The sequence below is a fragment of the Micromys minutus genome (genome assembly GCF_963924665.1).
Source record: "Micromys minutus genome assembly, chromosome: 31".
Lineage (NCBI taxonomy): Eukaryota > Metazoa > Chordata > Mammalia > Rodentia > Muridae > Micromys > Micromys minutus.
The window spans coordinates 12,790,271-12,817,286 of record NC_137966.1 but is presented as its reverse complement, the minus strand read 5'-3'; the positions used below and the strand labels follow the sequence as shown (position 1 = coordinate 12,817,286).

General features: G+C 54.5%; 1 protein-coding gene across 1 annotated transcript; it reads right to left on the bottom strand.

Annotated features, from left to right (window-relative positions):
- On the bottom strand, positions 1-26,450 carry NEURL1B (neuralized E3 ubiquitin protein ligase 1B). The gene is made up of 5 exons (XM_080942541.1): positions 26,330-26,450; positions 9,873-10,418; positions 2,522-3,214; positions 900-1,025; positions 1-601 (listed from the first exon to the last, which is right to left on the bottom strand). Exons 1-5 carry the CDS (start codon positions 26,358-26,360, stop codon positions 357-359), a joined length of 1,641 nt encoding a protein of 546 aa, XP_080798667.1. The 5' UTR covers positions 26,361-26,450; the 3' UTR covers positions 1-356.
- Positions 26,451-27,016: the final 566 nt, after the last annotated feature.

Here is a 27,016-nt window from a genome sequence, read left to right as displayed (position 1 = left end):
ACCCTGACACACACACACACACACACTCAACCCAACCCCAAAGAAGCATTGCACAAACAGAGGGTACCCTTTCCCAGCGGAAGGTCACCAGGAGGCAGGTGATCTGCCAGGCAGTTCCTGAGCTGAATCCTGGCACAGGCTTTTGGGGACAACGTGTGTTTGAACCAGAAGCAACAAATGCTTGCCCGGGCTCTGGCCCCCAGGGCCTCACCTCCACACCTGTCCTGCCTTGCTCGTCACTGCGGAGTGGCAGACAAGATGGCTCCTGACCCCGGGCTCCCTGGTAACCATGGTGTCGCCCACCTAGCAGGGGCTTCAGAAGGGTGACCTCGCCTCGGCCGTAGCCAGTTGCAAGGCTACGGCCTGTAGATCTTGATCACATCCTTGATGGGCCGCCGGCAGATGGGACAGCAGGCCCTCGCCTGCCTTCGGAGCCGCAGGCCACAGCTGTGGCACAGGCACATGTGTCCGCATGTGTAGATGACCGTGTCTACCTCGCCGTCGAAGCACACCGTGCACTCGCCGTTCCTGCTGCCTGCCGGCTCGGGTGCGGAGAAGGCTGGGGACACTGGGGGACTCAGTGGGGAGCTGGGAGCTGTCACTGCCAGAAGGGAGATAGGGTATCATTAATGACGCAACGGGCACAGGTCCTGTCTTTGTTTGCATTTTGAGTTTTACCCTTTTTTTTTTTTTGATAGCGCTGCTCCACAAAGCACAGATCGCCCTCACCAGTGGCCTTCATTATGCTTCTGATTCTCCACATTTATGCTCCCACTGAGCACAGCAGAAAGGAGCAGATGCAACAGCAAACAAAGCAGCAAAGGCCAAGGTCGCTGGCACAGCCAAAGGAGCCGTGCCGTGAGGAAGTCCCCCCCCCCCCAGGGTCTGTGTTTCCTTACCCAGAGAGGATTCCGATGCTGAAGACGACTGGTTGACCCTGAAATTCATGTCCGAGTCACTGTCATCCTGGGAGCCACTGAGGGACCCTGATGGCGTCGTGGTCTCAGGACTGGACTGTAAGGTACCTGGGAGTCAAAAAGACTCTATTAGAGTATGAGAGAGGCACAGCCTGGTCCTTGCCTGTCACCTCTCTGCATCCTTCTCCCACCCTAGTAATTGATGGGGTAACCGTCTGGGGTTCTGTCAATGTGGTGATGTCTGCTTTGCCTGATCAATCCCCGTTCCTATTTAGGTGCCTTCACAGTGGTATGGTTACAGTGCTATTAAATTATAAGATATAATGAATATATTGGGTATGATTTATATAGAATATGATATATGTATATATTGGTTCTGTTATAGCTCCCATTTCAAAAATTGCCTCGGGATGCCAGGCCAGACCCAAAGAACCTTCCACCCTTTAATCCCACTGTGATTCAAGGGAGGACATGTAACCCAAGCAAGGCCACCATGGTGCTGCCATTACAACTGTCAGTAAGGGAAAGGCTTGTGCCAGCGGGGTGGGGTGGGGGGCAGCCTGGCCTGGCCCAACTGAGCATGGAGCCAGCAGAGGCTTATCCTGGTGTACTGGCTGGTTTTGTGTCAACTTGACACAAGCTGGAGTCATCACAGAGAAAGGAGCCTCAGCTGAGGAAATGCCTCCATGAGATCCAGCTGTAAGGCATTTTCTCTACTAGTGATCAAGGGGGGAGGGCCCAGCCCATTGTGGGTGGTGCCATCCCTGGGTTGGTAGACCTGGGTTTTATAAGAAAGAAGGCTGAGCAAGTCAGGGGAAGCAAGCCAGTAAGTAACATCCCTCCATGGCCTCTGCATCAGCTCCTGCTTCCTGACCTGCTTGAGTTCCAGTCCTGACTTCCTTTAGTGATGAACAGCGATATGGAAGTGTGAGCTGAATAAACCCTTCCCTCCCCAACTTGCTTCTTGGTCATGATGTTTGTGCAGGAATAGAAACCCTGGCTAAGACACCTAGGATGTGCATTCATCATGTAGACCTAGCTTTCCTGAATCCACCCCGGAGACTCCCAGACTTCTGAGCTACTCTACACTCTTCACTTGGGCCACTCAGAATGGGGTTTAGTCACGGCTTCAGGATTCCAGGCTGCGAGTATCTCTCCCTGCCCAAGCTCAGTGATAACTCAGGAAGTATGTCCCTTCTTAGGAAGAAGAGAGATGCTTTTTTTTTACCCCGTTTGAAGGAAGGCCAACTATCACAGTAGGAACTTGGAAAACTCACCGCAGGCCGAAATCTTAAATTACATGGTTCAACACTAACAGTAAAAACAAACTATCCTAACCAAACCCCACCGACACCCTGCTGTTCCTTCAGACCCCCAGGTTGTGTTGTTATGACCATTCCATCCCATATATATGTTCGTGAATTTCCCTCGCCTTTTACAGTTAAAATGCATTATGCGTTTTCTTTAAAAAAAAATTCTAGTAAAATAAAGTAAATAAAAATAAGTAAATAAATATTAAAGGAAATAAAACTCCTTCCAGTCAAGCCCTGACAGCAGCTGGCTGCTTCAGGGAGCTCTTATTGGGGACCCTGGCGCACACTCACCCAGGAGACGCAATTGGCCCGCTACGCCGCCGCGCACCGCGAAGAAGGCCCAGAGCGCCTGCGAGGTGTCCACGCATAGCAGGCGTCCCCGCGGGCGCCCGTTCACCGCCAGCAGGACATCGCCGTCCGGTCGCAGCGTGAAGCTGAGCGCGTCGCCTCCGCTGGGCACGGGCCCGGCGCGCGCCACCACCCAGTATTCCTTGCGGTCCAGCAGCGCAGCGGGATCGGCGGGCAGCTCGGATGGCCGCAGCGAGCCAGGATCGCAGGACGTGATGCCGAAGGCCACAGCCGCGGGCGCCGCCAGCCCCGGGCGCCCCACTTCCACGCACAGGCTCTCCCCCGGCCGCAGCGGCCGCTCGGAGAACACGAGCGTGCGGCCGCCGTCGGGGCGGGGTGCGCAGGCCAGCCTGCGGTCGGCAGACAGGCTCACGTCGGGGCCGCGCGTGGCGTGGAATCGCAGCTCGGCGTCCAGCAGCGCGGGCGAGGAGGCGGGCCTCGCGCGTTCGCGGGCCACGCACGGGACGGCGGCGTCCGGGCGGCCGAGGGCCAGGTGACCCAGCTTGGCCACCACCTGGTTGTTCTCCAGCTCGTTGTTGTCGAAGTTGGCAGCATCGTGGCTGCCGGGAGGCGGGCACGCACTGAGCCGGGCCTGGCCCAGGCGCAGGGGCGTCAGCGTGTCTGCGAAGGTGCTCTCTGTGGAACAGAGGAGAGGCATCAGGAGGCCACTGGCACCCAGGACCTCAGGTCTCAGACCTGGTCCCTTAAGCCTTAAGGGCTCTGGACTCCAGATGCCCCTGGTTTCCAACCTCAGACCTTGCACCCCACCCAGATCCACTGACTTCCAACCTCAGGTCTAAAGTCCTATACCCCACATTCCCTAGACCGCCAACTCCACACTCCTGAACCCCTAAATCTCATAACCTGGAGCTTAGATCGCCAAGCCCTACGACCTCAGTCAGACACGTGACTCTAGACTCCACCCCCCTGTAGATTTCCTATCTCAGACTTCAGGCCCCACTCAGACCCCACTACCCTAAACATACGTCCCCAGATCTTGACTTCTGACCCCTAGCTTCCTTGGACCTCATCCATGACCTTCCTGACCTCAGACTCTGGATGCCTTAAGGCTGCAGGCGATTGGACTGGCTTAAATGCTACCTGAGCCTCCTGCCCTTGCTGCCTCCATGCTTTGGAAGGGCCTTCCTTCCCTCCCATCTCCACCCTGCGTCCTCTTTCCTTCCTCCCTGACCCGGCTGTTCTTGAACTCATGGTCTTAGTGTTCCGAGTCCTGGAATTCATGCCCTATACCCAACTTCTTGCCTCTTTTCCTTTGTTCTCTCTCTCTCCCTCCAGAGGTTTTCACACATTGGCACAGCTGGGTATCGGAGTTCCTTTATTGTTTCCCCCTAGTTAAAGAGCAAATCCTACACTGGGCCCCAGCCTGTGGCAGGCTAACCTGGGCTCATGGATGTCACTTAACCGAGCACCTGACAGGCAGGAACTGTTACTACTGCCCTGTAATATGGGGACTGAGGTACAGAATTCAGGGCTCTTTAGCACCATGTCACGGGGAACAGAAGGGACAGCAGAGGTGGGGGAGGAAGTGAGGATCTCAGTGTCCGGAGTGGGAGGTGCCGTTTGCTGACAGTGGGGGTGGGTACTGGGAGAGCAAGCGGTGTGGAGAGTCAAGAGTTCCATTTGCAGGCTCAGTGCGAGGCTGGGGTGTCATAGAGAGGCAGGTAGGCAGCAGGAGGGTGGAGTGCCCCTTTGGGAATTCTAGACTTTGCAAAGTCCCCCCTGGGGTTCCTGTGCTGGGGGCTAGATTAGAGGTAGTACAGGTTCTGAGAGGCAGAGCTCTGTGCGTGCCATTGGAGGTGCTGGTCCCCAAGAGTAAATGCTGGCCTAGGCAGTCCTGTGAGAACAGGGGTGTTAGGAAGAGGGCCGGCCTGACCACCGACTCTCTCCGGCTTCTGGCTTCACGAAGCTATGCCTCCCGCCTGTTGCTCTGTCGCCCTGACGGCAGCTCCCAGAGGCCCTGCCTGACCTGCTCTTTCAACTTGCACAGCATGCTGAACAGATGCTTTTTGGCGAAGCCTCGGGTATTTTGTGGCAGCAGACGGAAGAGTGACTGAGATGGACAGATGACAGTCAAGTCCTGCCGATGCACCGAGATCAGTAGGTAAGGGAAATGGTCTTCTTTCATGAGCGCTTGTTCTCGTCTACGAACACGTAACTACCTTCACGTTACACATACACACACACACCCAACCACACCCTGGGTGGCTCTAAGAGCTGGATATATATTTAAAATACGTTTGTGTGTACTTTAAAACACTTTTGTTTGTACGTTTACATGTGTTTTGCCTGTATATATGTACCACATACCTGATGCCCACAGAAGCCACCAGAGGGCGTTGGATCCCCTGTTACTGGAGTTACAGATATTTGTGAGCCCATGTGGGTGCTAAGACTAGAACCTGGGTTCTCTAGAAGAGCAGCAAGGGCTCTTAACTGCTCGAGCAATGTCTTCGGCCCCACGTGCACTGTTTTTAACGTGCGTTTAAGGGATGCTGTCATACACAACAGAGTGAGTGTACCCAGCACAAAACCCAGGGCCTTGGGTCTCAGTAGTAGAGGGCCTGTGGTCTTTCTAGAGCAAGACCTTTGGAGAAATGCTGCTCTGGCCTCTGTGCCCACACCCAGATATCCTTGAGCAGAATCACCCACCTCCTCTGCTTTCACATGAGGAGTTGGGGGTCCCTCCACCTGGTCAGTCACTACTAGACCCTCCCCGCCCACAATGTGTGGATGGTTGGTGAGGTAAGTTTTGAGACTTGTAGGACCCAGGACGGCCACAGTAGGTGACCCCTTGTTTGTCCCACGGGATAGCCAAGCTGAGGAAGCCTGCAGAATACAGCAGAGGAAGAGGTGTAGATGCCTCCTCAGGCTCTACCGTTTGCGGGGTATCGGCTCACCTCTGTGTCCCTCTCCCCCTTAAATGATATTAAAGCAGGATAGGCAGACTGTCTAGCCTACGATACCACGGCCTTGGCGTGGTATCTGTTTAATCTGACCCAGACACTGAGCAGAGGCGGAATGGGACACACTCAGACCCAGACCCTTTGTGCCAGGAAGAGGGATGCATCTCCTTCAGCCAGCATCCCTGGTACCCTACGGTGTTCTGGAATGCCCGTGTAACTTAGCAGACGTGAGCCTCTGTTTCCGCATCCACAGGGTGTGCTAGTCACTCGGGCCTGGCATATGTGGCACAGGCCCATGATCACAAACATAAATACAATGAGAACTAACGGAATCTGTGACCAGTGGCGGAGGGGCAGGCACCCAGATGCAAAGGGCTTCCTCAGCATTACAGCAGGGCCTGGCTGCAGGCTGAGCCACCTGAGAGCTTTGGGCACGCTGGGTGCTGGGAGCCAGCCTTGCTGTCATTGGCTTAGGTGCAGCCTAAGCAGAGACTTTCCAGATCTCCCAGGGGACTCTGTGTACAGCCAGGGCTAAGAGCTGCAGAACCAAATACAGACAAATCCGGCCTTGCAGACTGAACGTCAGGACTGGTCACTTTCCTTCTCAGAAGCTGGTTTCTCACCTCAGCAGGGAACGGCACCCTGGACCTACCTCGTCCAGTGCGGTTGCTGGACCCATTGTAAAAGATGCAGGGCATGTACTACCACCAGGCCAAAAGCTGCATGAGGCCCGTAGGCCCCTTTGGCTTGAGTTCTGGGGCAGTGAAGACAGTTCCAAAGATGGACGGAGACTGTGTTTCCCAGGTCTGTGGTGCCAGATAAAATAAAGCCCTACGGACACTGGAATTTTAGATAAACAAATTTGGGGAAGACGGGGGGGGGGGCTGGGGAGTATGAGCATCTCCCCAAAACCGCCACAGAATATACTGGTACTAAATTTTCTGTTTTGTTTATCTTAGATTCAGATCTAACTAGATGGCCTGGATTTTTTATTGGCCTATGTGACAGCCCTACCCCCATATCATCTTTGAGTCTCACCTCTGAGGCTTTATTCAATGGGAACGAAGAGAGAGGGAGTGATGAGGGGGTACTGGGTGTTGGTTTTGAGGGATTTCATGGCGGAGAATTTTAAGGCGATTAATCATCTCCTCAGAAGTCTAGGGTACATAGTGCAAATCAGACCCTGGCTGTTGTGAGCTATTCTGGGGTACCGCTCTCCCCAAGCCAGGTTTTCCCAGGATCTCTCAGGATTGTACGTGACACCATCACCCCGGGGTTGTAGGTTACGCCAGTCATCCCACACGTGCTGCCAGTTCTAAATATTAAGTCATGGCGGCTCGATCTCCATTTATTTACTGGTATTTTTTTTAAAGTTTTATTCAGTGCTAGGGATCAAAACTGGAGCCATGCATGCTGGGTAATGCTCTGTCAAGGAGCAACAGCCGTGCATGCTGGGTAATGTGTCATGGAGCAACAGCTGTGCATGCTGGGTAATGCTGTCACGGAGCAACAGCCACAGGTCAGTCTTATTATGTAGCCCTGGCTGACCTGGGACTTTTCTCTGTGGATCAGGCTGCCCTTGAACTCACAGAGATCCACCTGCCTCTGCCTCCTGGATGCTGGAACTAAAGGCGTATAGTAACACACCAGGGTCTTCTTATTTCTATTACCCTCCTCCAAACCCTGCAAACCTTATTCACTTGGGAGGAGAAAAGAAAGAAAACATTATACAGATTATTGCTAGCCCCTGGCTACTCGGGGACATTGCCTGGGCATTTTGTGACCGAGAGAATTTCTGGGGTGGCGTGTCCACCCCCAGAAATGGTAGGTCTCTAAAACCCCTTGATTCCCTTCACTGTCCCTTGACTCAGATCTCACCATTATCAACCTGCTTTGCCCACTGGAAGGCAGAAAACCACTTAGGAGTCAGAAGCTTCCTTCACATGACCCTGGAAACGGTTTTGTTGGTCCTTTTTAACTGTACATGGGGCTGGGGTGGAGAGATAGCTCAGTGGTTAGTAGCACTGACTACTCTTGTAGAGGACCAGGTTCATTTCCCAGCATCCATACAGTGGCTCATAACTCCCTGCAACTCCAGTTCCTGGTGGTCTGATGCCTTCTGGTCCCCACCACATGTATAAATGTGATGTATGGGCATACACTCAGGCATGCCCCCATGCATATGAAAAAGAACAATATAACTGTATGCACACACAGGAAAGGAAGTTCATCCATGCCCCCACATCCCAGAGACAAAGCTCCCCGGCACTCGCTGCCCCTATTACATGTTTGTGTGATCACTGTTCTGTGTGGAGGGTATCTCATCAGCACCACTCAGGGATGACTCGAAACGTAAGGAAACAGAGGCTCAGGTTTGCTTTGTTACATGGTAGGCTCTGTTCCATTCTCTGTAAGGGTCACAGGGTACTGTGGTGGTGATGGTGGTGGTGATGGTGGTGGTAATAGTGGTGATGGTGGTGACGATGTTGATGATGGTGGTGATGATGTTGATGGTAGTGATGATGTTGATGGTGGTGATGGTGGCGATGATGTTGATGATGGTGGTAGTGATGGTGGTGATGGTGGTGGTGATGGTGATGGTGGTGATGGTGGTGGTGGTGGTGATGATGTTGATGGTGGTGATGGTGATGGTGGTGATGGTGGTGATGATGTTGATGATGGTGGTGGTGATGGTGATGGTGGTGGTAGTGGTGATAGTGGTGATGGTGGTGATGATGTTGATGGTGGTGGTGGTGGTGATGGTGATGGTGATGGTGGTGGTGGGTTTTCATGCATGTTTGCTGACTGAGAAAATGAGAAGGGATGTCCCCCATATCCCCTAGGTGTATCCAAACGCATTTCATCACCAAGGCCAGCCTCCGACCTGTATTTTTAGAAGACTCCTAACCCACCTGCACTGTTCATGTGTGGCTGTGGTTTCCTGTCTGCTCACAGAGACATGGGCTGGAGAGCCGGATGTGATTGCTCCCCAGTTCTACAGGGATAAGGGCGGTGGGATATTTGGGGGGCTCAGGAAAACTGCGGTTTCTGGAGCCTTTATGGGAAACCGTTAAGGGGAAAGGGTGGGCAGGGGTCTGGTTAATGCTCAAGTGAGGTCCTACTGTAGAACACCGCCCCTCAGTCTGGTCAGCCTGAACCGGGGACACAGACCCTGCCCACAAACAAGCCAGCAGATCTTGCTTTGTGGCTGCTGTTCAAACACCAGTGCCTCAGGCCGCTCCCCCCTTCAGACACTATTCTTATAGCCCTGCCAGTGATGCTGGGAGGTGAGCACGGAGGGTCCAGCTTTGAATCACAGACAGAAAGCTGTGGAGAGCTGGGCCTAGGCAATAGTCTCAGGACGCTCACATCTCTGCCTGCTCTAACCATTTAAAACTTCTGTGGCCTCTTTATTTCTGGGGAGAGGGGAGAGGTAGCTCCTGGACACAGAGTCTTTTTCACATGCTCAGTGGTAGGGTGAGGGGCTCCCAAAACCAGAAACCAGCCCAAACATTTAGCAATTTAAGCCATATTCCTGTAACAAACCAACCAACCAACCAAGCAAATAACCAACAAACCAACCAAGCAAGCAAGCAAGCAAGCAAGCAATTCACAGCAACCTCTAGTGTGAAGCGCAGTCCACTCACACAGGGCTATGCAGAAAGATCAAAGAGCAGCTACTTTTAGGGAAGAGGTGCCTCCGTGTGGGAAGCCTCAGGCTACAGACAGGTGGATAACTCAGTCCCTCTGTTGCCCATGCCCCGACTTTGCCTCTGTGTACTTCCATAGGCTGGTTACATTCGGGGGTGTGGGTAGCTTTCCGGAGGAGAAACCTACTCTCTTCACACCTCCCAAGCCTAGGGCCGGGTTGTTTCAAGTGCAGGCTGCAGGCTCAAAAGAAAACAGGTGACTGCCTTCCACTGGGGGAGGAGGGAACCGAGAATGCCCCCCCAACCCACCCTGAGCTCCTTCACAGTTAGCCTGGCTCTAGCTGCTGCGTCTGGCTACCCGCTGGCATAGGTTCATCTGCAGGGTGAATGAATGAGCCAGCAGTGGAAATGCATGCTGGGATTGGGGGAGGCGCAACATGAACAAAGGAATGGCAAGAGGGAGTGAACGGACCCATAATGGTCTAAGAGTGATCAACAGGCTGGCTACCCAAGGCATGGACTCTGGAACTAGCCCACGTAGTTTCCCTCCCAGTCCGGTGACAAAAGTAACTCTCTGCGCCTCAGTTTCCTCCTCTGGAAATTGGACACCGTGACTTTTGTGAGAATCAAGACCCACTGGGCAGCTGGGTGACTCACGGAAGCCAGGCCCATGGGGCTGTGAACACACTGGGGATGGGCAGGCTGTGCCAACCGACCTACCCAGCAGCTGCACCTCGTCCGTGATGCCATAGACGTCGATGAGTGCCCAGAGTGGGCCTCCCACGGCCACACCACAGTGGAACAGCACTGGCTCGCCATCGTTGACGCTGTAGAAGACGCGACCATGGCGATCGGCCCAGTAGGCCAGCACCGTGTCCCGCAGCGCCAGGTTCTCCGGCAGCGCTTTGGCCCAGTATCCAGGCCGCGTGACCAGGTCGGGGCAGGCGTACTTGGGGATATCCTGTGCGCTCATGAGCGATGGGTCGTGCGCCGTGAAGCCAAACCGCAGCGCGCCACTCCAGCCGGGACGCACGGCCACCAGGCGCAGCCGCACCTGCTCGTACAGGCGAATGGGCCGCTGAGTGAAGGTGACTCCGTTGCAGAAACTGTTGCGCCGCGTGGCCCTGCGCGAGTGGCCGTCCAGACGCACGTTCTTGCCCTTGGCCTGCGCATGGAAGCGCGGCGCCTCGCCCAGGACAGCTCGCCTCTCCGGGCCCGGGCCATAGCAAGGCCGGGTGGCCAGGAGGCGTGCAGGAGGGCTAGAGTCTGTGGGCAGAGAAGAGGCATGTCAGCGCTTAAAAGTCCTGTGGCCAGGGATTTTACTACCCAGTTCCATAAATCCACCTTAGACTGAGCATGGATACATTTTCGATTCTAAAATTAAGAAGGTTCTGGGCTAGACCTAGGGAACTCCTCCACCCCTGTCCCTAACCATGGCAAGTCGCATTTCACAGGTGAGCAGGCCAAAGCTTGATGCTGCGTGCGCGCTAAATGGCTCCCTCGGTCCCCCATTCAGTTTACCATCGCCTAGCTTGGGGTCTGGAAACCTCTTCATCCCCAGCAGACTCTCCCAAGTCTAGAAGCTTCTTCCTAGGATCACGTCTGAGCTGCAGAGCGGCTGGATTCTTGAGGATAGGCGGGGATGCCTAGCCATTTTCCTTAAAATTTAAGTTCACAGCAAGGTAGGGATCTGGGGAACACACATCCTGCTGGGATCCCTATGGCAGCAGCCCCCCAACCCTCCCACTCCCCCCCTTCAGTCTCTAGAGCTAGACCACCTGCTTTCCTTGTCTGCAAACGGATGCAGTAAACTCCTATCACTTCTCAAAGTCAGCGTGGGTCAAGTCCCTACGTATGAGGGGACACCAAGTGTCTGATGGTGGTCCACAGGTAACCTCTGCGGCTCTGTCCTAGCCAGGACTCTGCCTTTCCCCCTTCTCTGATGGTCATAAAAATTAACATTTCTAGGATGTACCTTCTGGGGGATTATTTCTAGGGAGATTTTCCCCGAGGGGCTTTTCAGCGAACCTGGCCGTTGGTGGGAGTCACCCTCCCCTCCTTTCTGGTTTCACTCCGAAGGAGGTGGTAGGTGGATGGTCATTGCGGGGAGGAGTTCCTGCTTATAGCAGAGGCCACCGTCAAAGTGGAAGACCAGCATGGGGTCAGCTCCTTCCGTGCTTACCCCAGCACACATGCATGCTGCTATGGTCCGCTCAGGGATGGGCATGGAAGGGTTAGCTGTCTCTAAGGCTGATGGCTGACAGACCAAGGGAGAAACACAATCCTGGCCCCTCTAAAAGCTGAGAAGGGAAGCAGGCCCGTTCAGATAGAAGGCACCCACCTGCTGATGACAAAGTGTTTTTATGGGGGGGGGGAGAGGGAGGGAGGGAGGGGGGAGGGAGGAAGAGAGAGAGAAAGCCCCAGGGACTGTCTTCAACCAGGTACTTAACAAACATCAATCAAGGGTCTATTACTAGTCAGACAGCATCCTAGGCAGTGAGGCTACAACTGTCCCAAGAGGGTCAAAGATCCCCCTCTGATGAGCTGACAGCCCAGGGACCAAAGTCTGAGAACAAATGAGGCATCTGTGTTGGCGGGGTGGTATATTGCAGAGAACAGTTCGCTGAGCTGGAGCCAAGACCCTGCCCTGGGGCTTTCATGGAGAACGAACTCTCTGATAGCCAACTGGAGGCAGAACCCTAAAGGAAGGGAAGGAGTGAGTCATGCTGGTTTAGGGAAGAGGCCAGGCAGGGACAGCAGTGCAAAGACCCCGAGGAAGCTGGGGAGTGGGTTCTGGGTGAGCCCAGGGCAGAAGTGGGGGGGAAGGGGCATATGAATCCTGGTCTTCACTTCAACAGCTTTATCCCGAGGGAGCTTCATAACTGGAAGCTCAGAGCAGGACACTGGGGCAGGATGGGCTGTTGGGAGAGCCATAGCTTGGACAGGCCTCCAGGATCTTAAAGTTCAGATGGGAGAGGGGCCAGTAGGTGGTGAGGAGGGGTCAGATCCTGGGTGTGCTTGAGAGCAGAGGAGATAAAGATTCTAATAAAATGTCCACGACGGGGGGGGGGGGGGCACAAGATATATTTGCTTTGAACCTTTAAACAATACTCAATGAATAGAATCCATTTTAAAAAGGGGGTTGGTTCTTTAATGTATATTTGAAGAAGAAGCAGAGAGAAGAGAACAGGGTTGGCTTGTGGCAGGTGTGGACCCGGGGGGGGGGCTTCTATTGCATCCTCAGTACCCAATAAAGACCACAAACTAGGTCCTTAATATAGGCTAGCAGCTGCCTGCTAGCCTAGAAGTTAGCTATATTGGCATCTCCAACAGCCTGTCTGCAGATAGGGAAATGGGCCAATGGCGAGACTGAAAGCCCTAAGCTTAGGTTCGTCTTTTCTGTAGACTCCACTAGGCTACTCAAGTGAAGCCATGCAAATGTCAGGGCCACTATGGCTCCAGGTTGACCAGGTACAGCTTCCAGGTCTGGGCATCATGGAGTAAGACTCCATCCTTCTCTACACAAACCCTCCAGTCAGTGAGTGCCCTGTAGCCGCTGTTCTGCCTGCCTACCCTGGTCCGTCCTTCCCCAATGCCAGGTCCACCTGCTGGGGACACTGCACTCACACCCAGAAGCTGGGGTGCAACCCTGGTGGTTGGCCAGTGCAGACCTTTCTCCTTGTCCCGCAGCCTCCCTCCCATTCTCTCAATAAAGCAACAAGGGCCTGGGCGGGAAGGCTGCAGGAAGTACTCACGGGAGGCCCTGGAGTGACACTAGAGAGCGGCAGGCTGTGTTCCTGCCACTGCCCATTCAAGTCTTTCATCTATTCACCCACCCCGTGCGCTCTGCAGACCCCACACAGTGATTGGCATCGTTCCAAAGGAGCATAAAGAAGGCCGCCTCATGCCCCAGCACCTAAGACCTTCGATGTCCACAGAGACAACTCTTGAAAGACCCGAGGAGAATGCTGTGAGCAGAGCTGTGGGGAAAGCGGGGGACTGTGGTAGTGGGGGGCCCTGGACGCCAAGGCTAGGTAGCCACTGCTGTGAAGGGGCTATGTGCAGACTTCCAGCAGAGTAGCCCGTGGCCAGCCAGTAGTGCCCATGATAAGAACTACCGAGACCTACGGAAGTACAGAAGATAAAACCCCATCAATCAGAGTGCCCATGATAAGAACTACCGAGACCTATGGAAAATAAAACCCCATCAATCAGAGTGCCCATGAGCAGGGTTAGCATTCACAAACAGCCTTGGGGCTACGGCTTTCGCCAGTGCCCAAAGACCAAGGTCCCTGTGTCTGCCAAATTCTCCAGGAAGCAGCAGTGGGACTGCAAGTCAAAGCCTTCCGAGCACCCAAGCGCAGTGTGAGCTTGGTTAACTGTACTCCTCTTCCGGCTCCACGATCTCTATGCACCAAGCAGTTTTATCCGCTCACCACAGCCCCTCACCAAGCAGCCCTGGAGCCTCAGCACGTGTTTCTGGAGCCTATTCTGATGACTTGGGCGGGGAGGTGGGGAGAGAGATGGGGAGATCCAGCCTCTGCTACTTTCGGACAAGTTCCCTGCAAGACACCACCTTGCTTTTGGACAGCGCGCATCCAAAGGCCCCAGGCTGACATATTTGTTTCATTTTGATTACACAGCCCAACTTCCCTCAGGGAACGAGAGATAAATACTCTGCTTCCCATCCCACTCCCCACACACACTGAGGCCAGAGACCCCGTGACAGGCAAAGAAAACCAGAGCGATGGATGAGCTGCAGTGTTCTCGACACAAACTGAAGACACTTAAGATAAAGGCCGCCAGGTGTCCTGAGGTGTATCCTACCTGCTTTGCTGGGCCCAAGGACATGGGACACTCAGGCTACCAGGCTCTGCTCTCAGAGTGGGAAACTGAACTCGGTCACTTGGACAGGGGTGACAACAGCTGTGTCACACACAGAAAGACATCTCTGTGCTGTCCTACCATAAGCCAATGCCCTCTACCCTGCACACCCCCCCCCAATGGACTTTATGCATCATGACTGCTATTGGCTTTTAAGATGAATCCTCACCTGCAAGATGACTGTACCCATTTCTGAGAAACAAGCAAGCTCTGGGCAACCACAACCTACAGAGCCCAGGAGCAAGGACATGAGCCTCAGGTGGCTGACCCCTTCTCTGCAGCAGCCTGAGGGCCCAGTCGCTTCCCAGACTTGCTAGGGGTCTGTTGGCATATATACCCCATCCTGCCCTGGCTTGAGCCTTCCTGGCATTTCACGGTAGAACACCCCATCACAGCTGCTGAGCTCTAGCCCATGAGCACAGAATTTCTCAGCTGCTGCCACCAGGACCAGATTCAGACAGACACCCTCATCACAAGGATGCTCAGCTAGGATGAGGCTTCCAAATCACACTAGGACAAGCCCATGTCTCTTTGCTCAAGCACACAGCCAAGGACCCAAGGCTTCTGAGGCCCATTTGGGAAATATGAGACCCAGAGGTGGGGCAGAGCGGAGCTCTGCAACTACCCTTGTCATGGACGACAGGGACAGTATCTGCCTGAACCTCACAGCCAGTAGCGCTGGCCCCACACAGAGGTGTGGGTTTTTCTAGAGTTTACCTAGAGGAACAATGCCTGACACTAAACCATGGCAGTTACAGAGCTAGAGAGGGCAGATTGGGTGTCTCCAATGCCCAGTCCTGGGCAAGCCTATGAATAATCCTCCTTGGCTGGCTCCTGCTGTGTGGCTTTCAGCAAGTTCTTGAGCAAGTCCCTCACCTCCAGCTAGAATCTTGGTGTGGCTCCAGAGAGCACGGCCCTGTGGCCATACAGCCTCGGCTCAAACCAGGCAGTGTTGTATGTTTGCTGTGTGAGCTTTAAATCCACACTTAACATCTCTGAGCCTCAGGCAGACCTAGAAGACTAGTGAAAATCATGTCTACCTTCTGAGGTCATTTGGGGGGTGGCACAGGCTCGTTTAACCTTTTAATCACTATACTGGCAGCAACAATGGCATTCTGGTTTCACACAGAAGCTGAACTTGCCCACCTTTAACAAGAGCAAATCCTTCATTGGGAATCCCGGCCGAGCTCCTAAGATGTGCTGGACACAGGCTTTCACACATGGATCTGAAGCTGGGAACACCCCCTGCGGGTCACTACCTTCCATTTCCAACAGGAAAGAGAAACCGAGGCTGTGAGGCCAGACTCAGGGCCTTCCTCTTACCCGCGCATCTTCAGGGCAGCTGGTTAAAAGTTTGAGTAATGGGTTGTGTGGGGTCACAGGCTTTACTGAGAGCAATGAAGCGTGAACAGCCAGCACTCCACTGGGACACACCCATACCCCACGCACACAGTCTGACAATCACTTCAGAGGCTTCCTGGACCCTTGGATGATCCATCCTTAGATTATAGATACTGAATGAGAAATATCCGGTTCAAGAAATAGTTGCTCTGGGCTGGAGAGAGGGCTCAGTGGTTAGAGCACTGACTGCTCTTCCAGAGGACCTGAGTTTAAATCCCAGCAACTACATGGTGGCTCACAACCATTGTAACGGGATCTTATGCCCTCTTCTGGTGTGTCTGAAGGCAGCTACAGTGTACTCATATATATAAAATAAACAAATCTTTTTAAAAAAGAAAGAAATGGTTGCTGAAGTTAAGAAGGCAAACCAGCTCTGCAGGCAGCACAGAATAACATGGAGTGTGCTTGTGGGTAGGGCAAGCTTCAGAGATAACACACACACACACACACACACACACACACACACACACACACACACACACAAATGAGGCTTCCCGCCATACCAGAAGGGCAAGGACTTGGACGTCCTTGGCAGTAGAGGAGACCTTCCCATTGGTGGGTTTAAAGTGACTAGAAAAGGACAAAGTCACCCTGACTCTCCTGCCAAATTCAGTGACAGGCGTACAAGGGACTTTGTTCTTGGCCTCACAGGCCTAGCTGGCCAGCACCCGGAGTGGATGAGGGCCAGCCCGCGCTGGAAAAACCGCCACTGGCTGCCCCTCTCTGCTCTGCAAACAACTATCAACACTCAACAGCTGTGGGGGGCTTGGGGGTCCCTCAGGGTAGCTGGAGAGAAAGTCTTGTCTGTTCTCTGGGGCCTGCGCAGCGGAACAGTCCCCTCAGCTGCGCTGGCTTTGAAGGGAGCCCAGGCAGGATGTCATCTTGCTGTCCCTCCAACTATATGGTGCCCTCGGCCAGGTTCTCTCATGATGAAAGGACCCAGGTAATGCCAGCCTTTCGGGCACCAGCTCCAGGGTTTAGGCTCCAGCACTGGGAAGGCCAGAGAGAATGTCCCTCGTGCCTTCCTCAGCCCGTCACTTCCTCCGTCTCACAGCTCCTCCGTAGCATGCATTCTGTACCAGTGCCTGTGTGGGATGTGGGGTACACGTCCCAGTGAGTCACACAGAGGACTCCCCTGCTGTCTCCTCCCCCCACCATGAGGTAGATTTAGAGCTAAAAGCAGCAGGAAGAACCCACAGACAAACTGCACAGGGAGGCCAGAGGAGCTTGCCGGTCAGTCAGAAGAGGGGCTGGGAGACTTGGTTCAACCCGGGGGGATGGCAGGAGGGAAACCCTGGAGGGAAGAATAGGCAGACTGCTTTGGGGGCCTTGGAGGAGGCAGAGGGAGTCAAAGGCTGGATCACAAAAGGCCTTAAAGCCCAGGCAAGAAAGCCTGGGGCTGCTCAAGAGTTGGAAGCCCTCGGTGGGGCTGCCTCTCTGAAGAATGAGGTTCAAACTGTGAACCTTCCTTTCTTCCACGCCTGTCCAAATGGCCGAGTGGAACAAGCATGAGAAAGGCAGCCAAGATTTTGAACATCAAATCTAACTGCCACACGCTCCTGCCTGGTCCACCCCCCAGCCCCCCCCCCCCACCCCAGTGGCGATTCTCCAGGCCGACCTGGCAGCTGCTCACTGATAAACCGGCTCGAGCTGCCCAGGCCTGTGTTTCCCTCTCTTTTTGCCTTGCAGACAGCCACTCCCCCAACCTGGTGGCCCGAGCAGAGGCTCGGTGCCAGGTGAGCACCTACGGGTGCTCCTAAGGGTTGGTGTTTGTGCCAACAGACCCACTCAGTGCCTTGAAGGGTGGGCATGGAGCAGAGGTTTCTCCACCCTACTCCTCTTCCCGGACTCATACTGCACAGCGTGCCCACCCCAGGTCTCCCTAACATCCCAACCTGCAAGGAAGATGTACCGGAGGCCATGGTGGAACTTGGCACGGAAAGGGACACTGGCTGAGGTGGGCAGAGTGGCAGTGGAAGCCATCAATCAGCTGGTCCACAGCCTCACAAAAGGTCACCATTTGGCGGAACTTGAGATGAACAAAAGCCAAGTATCTAAAAAAAAGGAAAGCGGGGACTGTGGGGGAGGGGAGCTCCAACACCCCCCCATCCCCCACGGAACCCTGAAAGGAGCTAGAGGGACACTGCTGGAAGGCAGATCCCGGGAACCCAGGCTCACCACCCCAGACAGAGGAAGCTGCAACAAGCCCCACCCCTGAAGAGGAGGAGCTTAGAGAGGCAGAGGAACTGTCTAAGACTGAGGTGGGCTGACAGTGAGGTTCTGAGCAGCCATCTAAAATGGGACCAAGATGCTGTGACCACAGCCTGGGAGGAAGGTTGGGGACAACACTTAGCACATAGTAGGCCAGGGTGTGTTTAGTTTTGTACCCCAGGCTAGCTCTTCTAGTATCTCACAGGCCTCCGGGACAGCCTTAAGGTTAAGGCTCCCTGCAGCCAGTCTATAGGTCAAAACCCATTTTACGGATGGGAAGATCAGGCCTATAGATGGAAAGGGTACACGTGAGTGAAAGCCCACGCTTGTTTCCATGACACAGGAGGATGGTGGGTGTGACAGGGCAACTTTGGTCTTAGTCCCTCATCTCAACAAACCTGTGTCTGCAGATTCTTCATCTCCAAGCATAAAGGCCATACATGGAGTCCTACTGTGTGCAGGGATTTAACTTACATCTGCCTTTCATTTCCAGAGCCCGAGGGGAGCAGAACCATCGTCATTCTCTTCCTACAGAAGAGCTGGAAGCTCAGAGTGGGGAACTGGCTTGCCCCAGGACACACAGCTTAGAGGTGACAGGACAGAGATTTGAACTAAGCATTGTCCCCAAGCCCAGGACTCCTTCAAACACCTCTCTTAGAATTCTAGCCAAAGTCCAAATGTAATCGCTCATAAGACCCTAGGCCCAGCTCCAGACCTCAGTGCCCCAAGCCTGACTGAGAGATGGAGCAAGATTGCGCAGAGTTCCCTGGTTCTGAGAACAAAGCCCCTGTCTTCCGGGATGGAGTCCTATGCCACAACCCAGGCACATGGAAATTCCACTCTGCCATCTTCTGCCCTTGAACACCAAGAACCTTGGAGGACAGGAAGCTCCCGTGAGGCCCAAGGAGTGGCTGTCTGCAGTGGAAAGTTACTGAGCCCAGCTTTGGAGGCACAAGGTGGAGCGTGTGCCTACCCATCTCATAAATCTATCATCCTGGGGGGCCGTGGGGAAAAGAGCACATGCCCAAGGGCCATAACTGCGGCATAAACTGGGTGGTGTTGTGAGGGTGTAAACAAAATGCCCTGGGCCCTCTGCCAGCCCACAGCCAGATGCCCCCGCCTAGCCACTTCCCCAAATGGCTTACTCATTAAACAGCTTTCCCCCACCAGTGGGAGGTAAGGTCTGAGGTATGGTGCTAACTAGACCAGTGGAGTCCCCGTCAAGAAGGAATGAGGAAGGATTAGGGTGCTTGGTGGCTGTTCACAAACACCTGCTATTGAGCTGAACTACACAGAGGCTGGTAGTTGGCTTAGCTGAAGTGAGTGGCTTCCCATCACCTCAGTGTCCTGATCTGTAAAATGGGTCTAACTCCTGTAGCCTACTAGGAGACATAAGTACAAGGGTGAGGAAAAAAAAAAACATCCCTGGCTCACAGGGAAAACCCCCCACCCAAGATTCCAGAACAGTGACCTCCCAGGATCCACGTGACATATGGCTATGCCAAACCACACCAGTCAGAGGCATTTCCTCACCCCTGCACCAGGGGCCCTGACTTGTGTGGAAGTCCTTCAGCATTACCATCTGTCTCTATAGACACAGCCGATCTCTGCCCACAGCACTCTGCCTATCCTGTCTGAAAGTAGCTCACAGGTCCTGGCTCCGAGCTGCTAATGCGGGCACTTCCAACGGAACGGCCGGTGCCTCTTCTCAGCTGTGCTGCTCAGAAAGCCCCAGGACAGTGCCTGGCTTTGACAAAGGCTAAAATATACGCGCCAGATGTGGGGGATGCTCAGGAGGGAACCCACGGTGAACCCACAGGCCACCCAGCGCATGCCCAACCCACCATGCCTTCCGGTGGGATTCAGGACAACCAAAGAACGCAGAACTGCCGAGAGTTCACCTGCAGGGGGCGCCATCCTCAACCCGTCAGTAGGTCCTCTGGAGCACGCTGGCCCCCTTCAACGTGCAGAAGCTGTGTGCCCCAGGGCAAGGGACTGTTTCTCTTAGTAACAGTCTGTCACCAGTCACAGGTGGCCAACAGCAGCGGCTAGCAGGGCCTGTGCTGAGGGTTGAACAAGTTACGGCCTTAGAATAGTGTTTGTCACAGGCTGCGGGACACACGTTAGTGGCTATCCCTACTCTGTGTCTGCCTCCTGCACCCGATCCAGGTTCACCAGGGAGCAGCCTACCGACTGGGCGGATGCATAACTCTAAGGCACAGGATGAACACCCTTGTGGTCCAGAGTTTGGCACACCTGGATGGTCTCGTCACTTCACAGGACCCCGGCCTTCGTGTCAGTGAAAGCCAGCATGGGGACAGGATGTTCTTGCCTGGCATCCAGCCTCTCAGCTTTGCCCACTGAGCTCAGGGTAGCAAATGGCCGGCGGTGTTAGCCTGGGGTAAGCAGATTCCACCCGAGTGGGCTCATGAACCCTGAAAGGGACCAGTGTAGAGCCACGCCCACCTTTATGGATTCAGAGCCAATGATGCTGGGAGGGGATGTTTTGCCATAGGCAACTGGGATTACAGATGAGTCACCTTGAGATGACAGAGAAGGTGTGACTTAGGATGCTTAGGATGAGGACAAGGGGTAGCACTTGATACCAAAGGCTCCTGAAGGCAGGCCTGAGGTTGGGTTGCTCACCTGCCACTTCTCAGTCGCCTGAGCCAGGACAGGTTTTATTACTGCTCTGAGTCTGTTTCCTGGTCTGGCCCCTTAGCCTCTGCCCCCACTTCCATTTTACACCCCCAGAGCACTGCACTAAACACAAACAGGAAGTGCAGAGTCGTCCTTTTCTACCCATGGGCTGAACAGTCTGTCCCTGGCCCTAAAGGGGAAGCTAAGGAGTAGATTGCACTGTCTGTAAAACCCTCCTACCACCACAACCCTCCCAGTCACCCCATAAGTACCGCCCCCACCAGAGCTCCCTAGTTCTGCTCCTGAGCCCCCCACTGGGGTCTTTGACCTTGACCTCTCTGCCTTCAAAGTCACTTCTCCCCAGGATGAAGAACACCTCCTTCAGGAAGCACTCCAGGAATGGTCCTCAGGTCTGTTACTCACTGTGTCCTTGCTAGTTCCTCCCACTAGAACCCGACTCCCTAAAACCAGGCTATGGTCTCTGTTCCAGCTGAGTGTGCCAACTGCCCCCTCAAAAGCCCGAGAGCCTGAGTCCAATATCCATGTGTCTGAAGGGAGCCTCTCAATCCAGCCCTGGATCAGCCACCTGCCAGCCAGTCCTTCTGGCCCCCAGAGGCAGGGCTGGGAACCTCTTTTTCTCAGGGATAGCCAGGATCATGGTGGTCTTCTGTCTTACTTATCACTCCTATATCCTACTCAATGTACCCTGCCTGCCTGGGAGCTTACCCTCGTGTCCCTGCTTCCTGCTGAGGGTCTGGGGTACAGGGTGACCTTAGTCTAAGGTCTGGGCTCCAGGCTCTGCCCCCACCTGCAGCCAAGTGACCTCTGTCCACAAAGGCTGTACCCATCAGGTATTCATTTGACCTGTGACATGGGCATGTGCTAACATCCTAGTGCTCAGGACGCAGAGGATTGCTGGACTCAAGGCCAGTCTAGATTCTACAGAGGGAGAACCTGTCTCCAAAGAACCCTCTTGGACTCTCTTGACCTCCCTGGTTCAGAAAGGGCCATCACTACTCCTGCAGAGGACCAGCATTTACGTTAATGGGAGGCTTGTAATTCCATATAACTTCAGCTCCAAGGGATCTGAATGTTCTTCTGACCTTTGCAGGCACTACACACATGTGGTTCACACACACACTCTCTCTCTCTCTCTCTCACGCACATAAATAAGACAAATCTTTAGAGCTGGAGGGACTGTTCAATGTTTAAGAGGACTTGATGTTCCTCTAGAGGACCTGAGTTTGGTTCCCAGCACCCACACCAGTCAATTTACAACCATGATTGTTAGCATTCTGTCTAAGCTCCGCCCCACAGTTACCTGGCACCAGCCAAGTACGCCTGACAGTATAAAAATGATCATTTCCGTTCCAGGAAATCTGACATCTCTGACCCCCAAGGACATCTTCATTCATGTGTGCACAATCTCACATACATGCATATACATAATTAAAATAATAACATATCATTCAAAATAATCCTTTTATAACGAGTGCATTCTAGTACATTTTCTATGTTCTATCACCGAAGAGCATTTAGTAGTTGGAGCTGACCCCAGTAGGCAGGCGCTTTTGTGCCCAGCTTGGTTTGGGGATGGCGGGCACTAAGCTGACCCTACTCTACAGGAAGCACGCTGTCCCTCTGGCCATGACATTCAGGCCTGCACCTCATTCTGGGCACATGACAGATATCGGTAGCCACAGAGTAACTAAGGCACAAAGCCACAGAAGACCCTAAGAGCAAGCAGACACTCAGCTGGACTTTCTTTCAGAGGTAACCTCTTCCAGGAAGCCTTCCTAATCACCCACAGAGAGGGAGGGGCAGAATGAGCCAGGTACAGTGGAGCAGAAACCTAACTCATCTGTCCAGAACATAGACCACTTCTCCACCGTGCATCCATCCACACCGGACAGACCCCAGTTCCTCTCCCTATATCCTCTGTCTGCATAGTGCAGCCCATGGCATCCCTACAGGACCTCACCAGAGGGAACTTGCCCAGCCCACACAGCAGCATGTCGGACTCAGAGCAGCTGAAGGAGATGCTGTGGCTCTGAGAGGCTCAATGCTGAAAGAAAAGAAAATTTCAGTGGCCTGAGGGAGAGGGGGGTATATTTGGCCAAGGAGGAAAAGGAAGCTCCACTCAGCTCCCCACTGCATGTGAGAGAAGAGGGTGTGAGGAGAAAAGCAATTGTCACTTGTTGGCCTTTGGCTGGCTACTGCAGGGTGACTGCTACCTTCCCAGGGGCTGAGAAAGTCATGGTTCATAAACACCAGAAGCTACTTGCTCTGGGAGCATCATATAGCACTCAGCCAGGCTACTATGCAGCAAAGTGAGCAAGCAGCTATAGGGCTTTGTCTAGGAGGGTCTTGATTGGGTGCTCCTTGTTCAAGATGGTCATGTCTAGGGGGGTCTTGTTTGAGGCTGATGGGGAGAGGGGCTCTGTGGGAAGGGTCACTTAAGACAGGTGTTTAAGACACCCCATCTGCAAGCTATGTAGTAGGTTAGGAATCCTCTCTCTCTCTCTCTCTCTCTCTCTCTCTCTCTCTCTCTATCTATCTCTCTCTCTCCCTCCCGCTCTGTGTATGTGTGTATGTCTGTCTGTCTGTCTTTCTATCTATCTGTCTCTCTTCCCTCTATGTATAGCGCTTCTGCCCTTGACCTTTCCGGGCCTGCATTTTTTAATCTGTGAAATCGGAGGTAGTCCTTTCGAACACACACAGTGAAGGTCTGGCCCAGCCTGCCTATGGCAGCCCAGCACAGATTCAGCATACCTCCTCAACCAGAACTCTCACATAACTGGCTACCGAGCAGACACTGAAAGCCATTGGCTTGGCCAAGCACTGAACAACTTAATGATTAAACCCAGTCTACAGTTTGAATTCAGCATTTCCTCCAAACGGTGCCACAGGTGAACCCCAGAGGTGCACAGGGAAAGGGCTAGAATGCACTGGTTGGGAAAAAGGGAGAGAAATCGCCCTCTCACCCACCCCGTTCTGAAATGCTACGTGCCCATTTCTACTTGTTAAATTTCTCCTTATGAAGCCAAGGGGAAGGCCAGGGAGAGAATAATGCTGGGGGGTATTAGGAACCTGATGGATCTCAATCAGCTAAGTCCAGCTTGAACAGAGCCTGTGTGAGCTGGACTTACCCAGTCTCTTTGTGTACCCACCTCCAAACTGGAGGGGACCATATCTTGCAGGAAAGAGATGCTGGAAAGTGAGTCTGACCCATACAGTAGGAGCTCAGCAGGTGTGACATCTCCTGCTGACCCTTGCTCTCTCCCGGGTCAAGGGTAGTATATATATATATATATATATATATATATATATCATAATATGTTGATGCAGTTTGAGAGAGATGCCAAGGTTCGGAACACCAACCAAAGGGCACTTCCCTTTCTTTGGCATTTCCTTATTGTGCCCTGTAGCACGCCATGCGCACGATGGAATGCCCAATAAACATTATCTAAACCAGGGTGGCACTTAGTAAGTGTTATCTGAGCCCCGAAGGAGAGGATAATGCCTGTCAGGAAAACAACGGAGGACTTTGGAGCTAAATAAACCAGGACTTCAATTCTGGCACTGCCAACTACAGGAGCTCTCTGTAGGCGAGGACAAGCCATCGGACCTCAGTGAGCCTTGGTATTTTTTTTTTTTTTTTCATCCATTAAATGGGAGCAGTGATTCTGCTGGGAGGGGTTGCTGGGAGGACTAAACTCATCCATTCATTCATTCACTGCCCAACTAGCCAAACATCCATGTCCTAGCCTCTACTCAACATACAACGGCAATCAAGTATACATGTGCGGCACAGCGACTATGCTCACATACACGTGTCACACAGGAGAGTCATCGAGCAAAGAAAGAGGCCTAGGAGGGAATGCCATTGTCAAGACCCAGTCTAGGACAGGGGCCTGAGGGAAGGGAAGGAAAGGGAAGGGAAAGGAGGGGAGTGGGAGCCCCTTGGAAATCAGAGTGAAACTTCTAAGCGGCCTGCTGGCAGTGTGACCAGAGTGTAGCAGCCTCTCGAAGCATGCTTGGTTTATGGCTGCAGCTACGTGTGCATGGAATCCAGGTGCTCCGCAAATGCCAGCCCTCTATTTCCAGTCCTGTGGAATGAGCCCCACCCCACGCACGCGTCCCTTCCCCCGAGAAGGAAAGTACAGGCTTCCCCAGGGCAAGCCTGAGCCAAGTATTCCTTCAGCCAAAGATCCATGTGTGTGCCACCACCCGGTTCTGGGATGGGCAAGCCCGGGAACAAGATAACCATGGCTTGGAGCCTGTCCTCACAGAACCCCTAGAGAGTCACAAGAAGACACAGTGACAGTGCAGCATGGAAGGTGTCCCCCATTAGGGCAGAGAGTGTAAGGTCCCTGGGAAAGGTGGCCAGGAAACCTGGTGGTAAGACACTGGCTGGGCAAGGAAGATGTGAGGGTCTAGAGGTGCAAGAAACTAATGGCAGGCAGATCTGAGAATAATTCGTATAAATCCTCACATTTTTGGCGCCTGTTATCTGATGCGCTTCCTCTCACTTGGTACCTGAGGGTAGGAGGCTCCCACATTGCGTGGGGTGACCTGCCTTGACCCCGAGCCCCTAGCTTAGAGTGCTCCACCTACAGACAGCATCAGGCCCAAGTGGAATGGGTACCCCGGTAATGTGTGACCACCTGGTGAACCTGCCTGTCCCCTGCCTTTCTCCAAGTGTGACCCACAGGTGGCAGAAGGGCTTTTAAAAGACCGAGTAGGATCCACAGCACAGGCATTCTAGTCGGGTGTGGAGTGCTGTCCCAGTCATGATCGGTGGCTGCTGTCTTTGATGAGACCTCAGGCTCCTCCAGATTGGTGGCTGGGTCTCCTCAACCTAGCAAATAGCTATGTGTGTGCACAAGAAGCGTTTGTCACTCTATCTAGTATGGACCCAGGTTCTAATGCCACCTCTGTAGCTGACCATCCTGGGACTCCACCTGGCTGACCTTAGGGATCCAGTGAAAGCCGCCCAGGGGCTGTCTCCCTCCCCAGTAGTGCTGGGGCCTCAAGTTGGCCCAATCGCTTCCCGGGGAGGAGAGAACTCTATTGGGGTGACTGCTGGAGGAAGGGCTGTGGGGGTGGTAGAGCAGAAGAGGGGTGTCTGCTGGGCTGCACTTGTCTGACCTATAACCAACTTGCTTCTTCTCTGAATTACCCTCCCCCAACACACACACACACACACACACACACCCCACACACACACTCAGCCTTTGCCCAAGGATGCTACAAGTGCCCAGTATTATTCCCAAGTACTTGTGAAGACTTGGGGCAGTGGGGGCGAGGGGCGGGGCAGACGGGCTGACAGGGTCGGTACAGTCTCCCACCACTGCCTGTCATCGGGTCATTTCTCCTGTTCTGAGCTTCAACTTCTGCTTGTGTAAAATCGGGGTGCCTTTTCTTAGGAGGACACTTCTTCGCAGACAGGCAGTGACAGCCTAGGCGCGCTGACCTGTTCCACCATCACTAGGTATTTTCAACGAGGCGTGGCGTCCCGTCCCCCGGCCTCCGCACACCCGCCCCACGCCCCTCGCCCACCGCTTTTCTCCGGTCTGGGAAATTCTAGGGCGCTTTTTTAACTAGGGGGCGATGCGCTCCGCAACAGCGGCTCAGATGGGGATTGGAGGGCCCCCAGCTGAGTGGACACCCGAGCGGGGCGCAGCCCGGCGCGCGTGGGAACGCCGCCAAGAAGTAGCACGTGTGGCGGGGGCGCCTGCCGGCTGTACGCGGAGACCCGGGACACCCGCGCCCAGCAGTCCCCCTGAAGGCTCTGGCCGGGGGAAGCCCCGATGCCCCACTCCGGATCGCTCATCAGCGACCTCCGGCTGGAACAAAGGCGTGGGGCGCAGGGCCAAGGCTAGGAGAGCCAGGCGGGGTCCCCACGGCCCCGCAGGGGTGCGGCTCCGGGGCTCGGGCTCAGGCAACCAGGCTCTGGCTTGCACCCGGGCTCCGCGGCTGCGGCAACCCGGGGAGGACCAGGCGTTCCGCGCCACCTTGGGGCGCGGCTCCGGGCGTACCTGGCAGGGTCCGGTGCACCGTGTTGCCCATCGCTGCTCCGAGGGTCGCGGCGCGGGGCTAGCTGGGCGGACCGGGGGCCGCGGCCGGGCTGCGGGGCATTGCCGCTGCACCGGCGACCGGCGGGCGGCAGATGGGCGGCGCGGGCGGCGGCGGGAGGAGGCGGAGCCACCGGCCGGGGCGCGCCCGCCCCGCCCCCGCGCCCGCCGCCAACCGTGCCGGGGCGGGGCCGTGGCCGCCGCCGCGTCTTTTGAAAGTTTGCACCGGTAGCTCACTGGAGAGGCGGGGCTGGCCTCCCGCCCTCGCCGTTCCCGCGCGGACTGCGCTGGATCTTTCTGCCACTCGGGAGGGGCCGCGGGCCGCCGAGGCCTCCTCCAGGCACTGGGCCACTTTGGGTGGTGCCCGGACTCCAGGGCGACGAGCACACATGCAGGTCACGCCGGACAGTGTCAAGGGCTCCATGACATTCCATCCAGGGTGAGACGGGGAGGGGTGGTAACGTCTCCATTCCCTAGGCTACATACCTAGGAGGAGAGACTTCAGTGTGTGGGGATAGGGTTGGGGACAGCGTGGAGAAACCCATTCTTCAACTCTCTGGGCCTTCTTCATAAAGTACTGCCCACACCCTATGTACCAGGCCCTGTGCAGAGTCCCAGATGCAGTCCCTGCTCCCGAGGAAGAGACAGGGA

Excerpts from the sequence above, each read along its gene's own strand:
- NEURL1B (XM_080942541.1), bottom strand. The coding sequence starts at position 26,360 with ATGGGCAACACGGTGCACCGGACCCTGCCAG. Across the intron at positions 1,026-2,521 it reads GGGCCAATTGCGTCTCCTGG|GTACCTTACAGTCCAGTCCT; the intron begins GTGAGTGTGCGC and ends TTTGACTCCCAG. Across the intron at positions 602-899 it reads AGCATCGGAATCCTCTCTGG|TGACAGCTCCCAGCTCCCCA; the intron begins GTAAGGAAACAC and ends CCCTTCTGGCAG.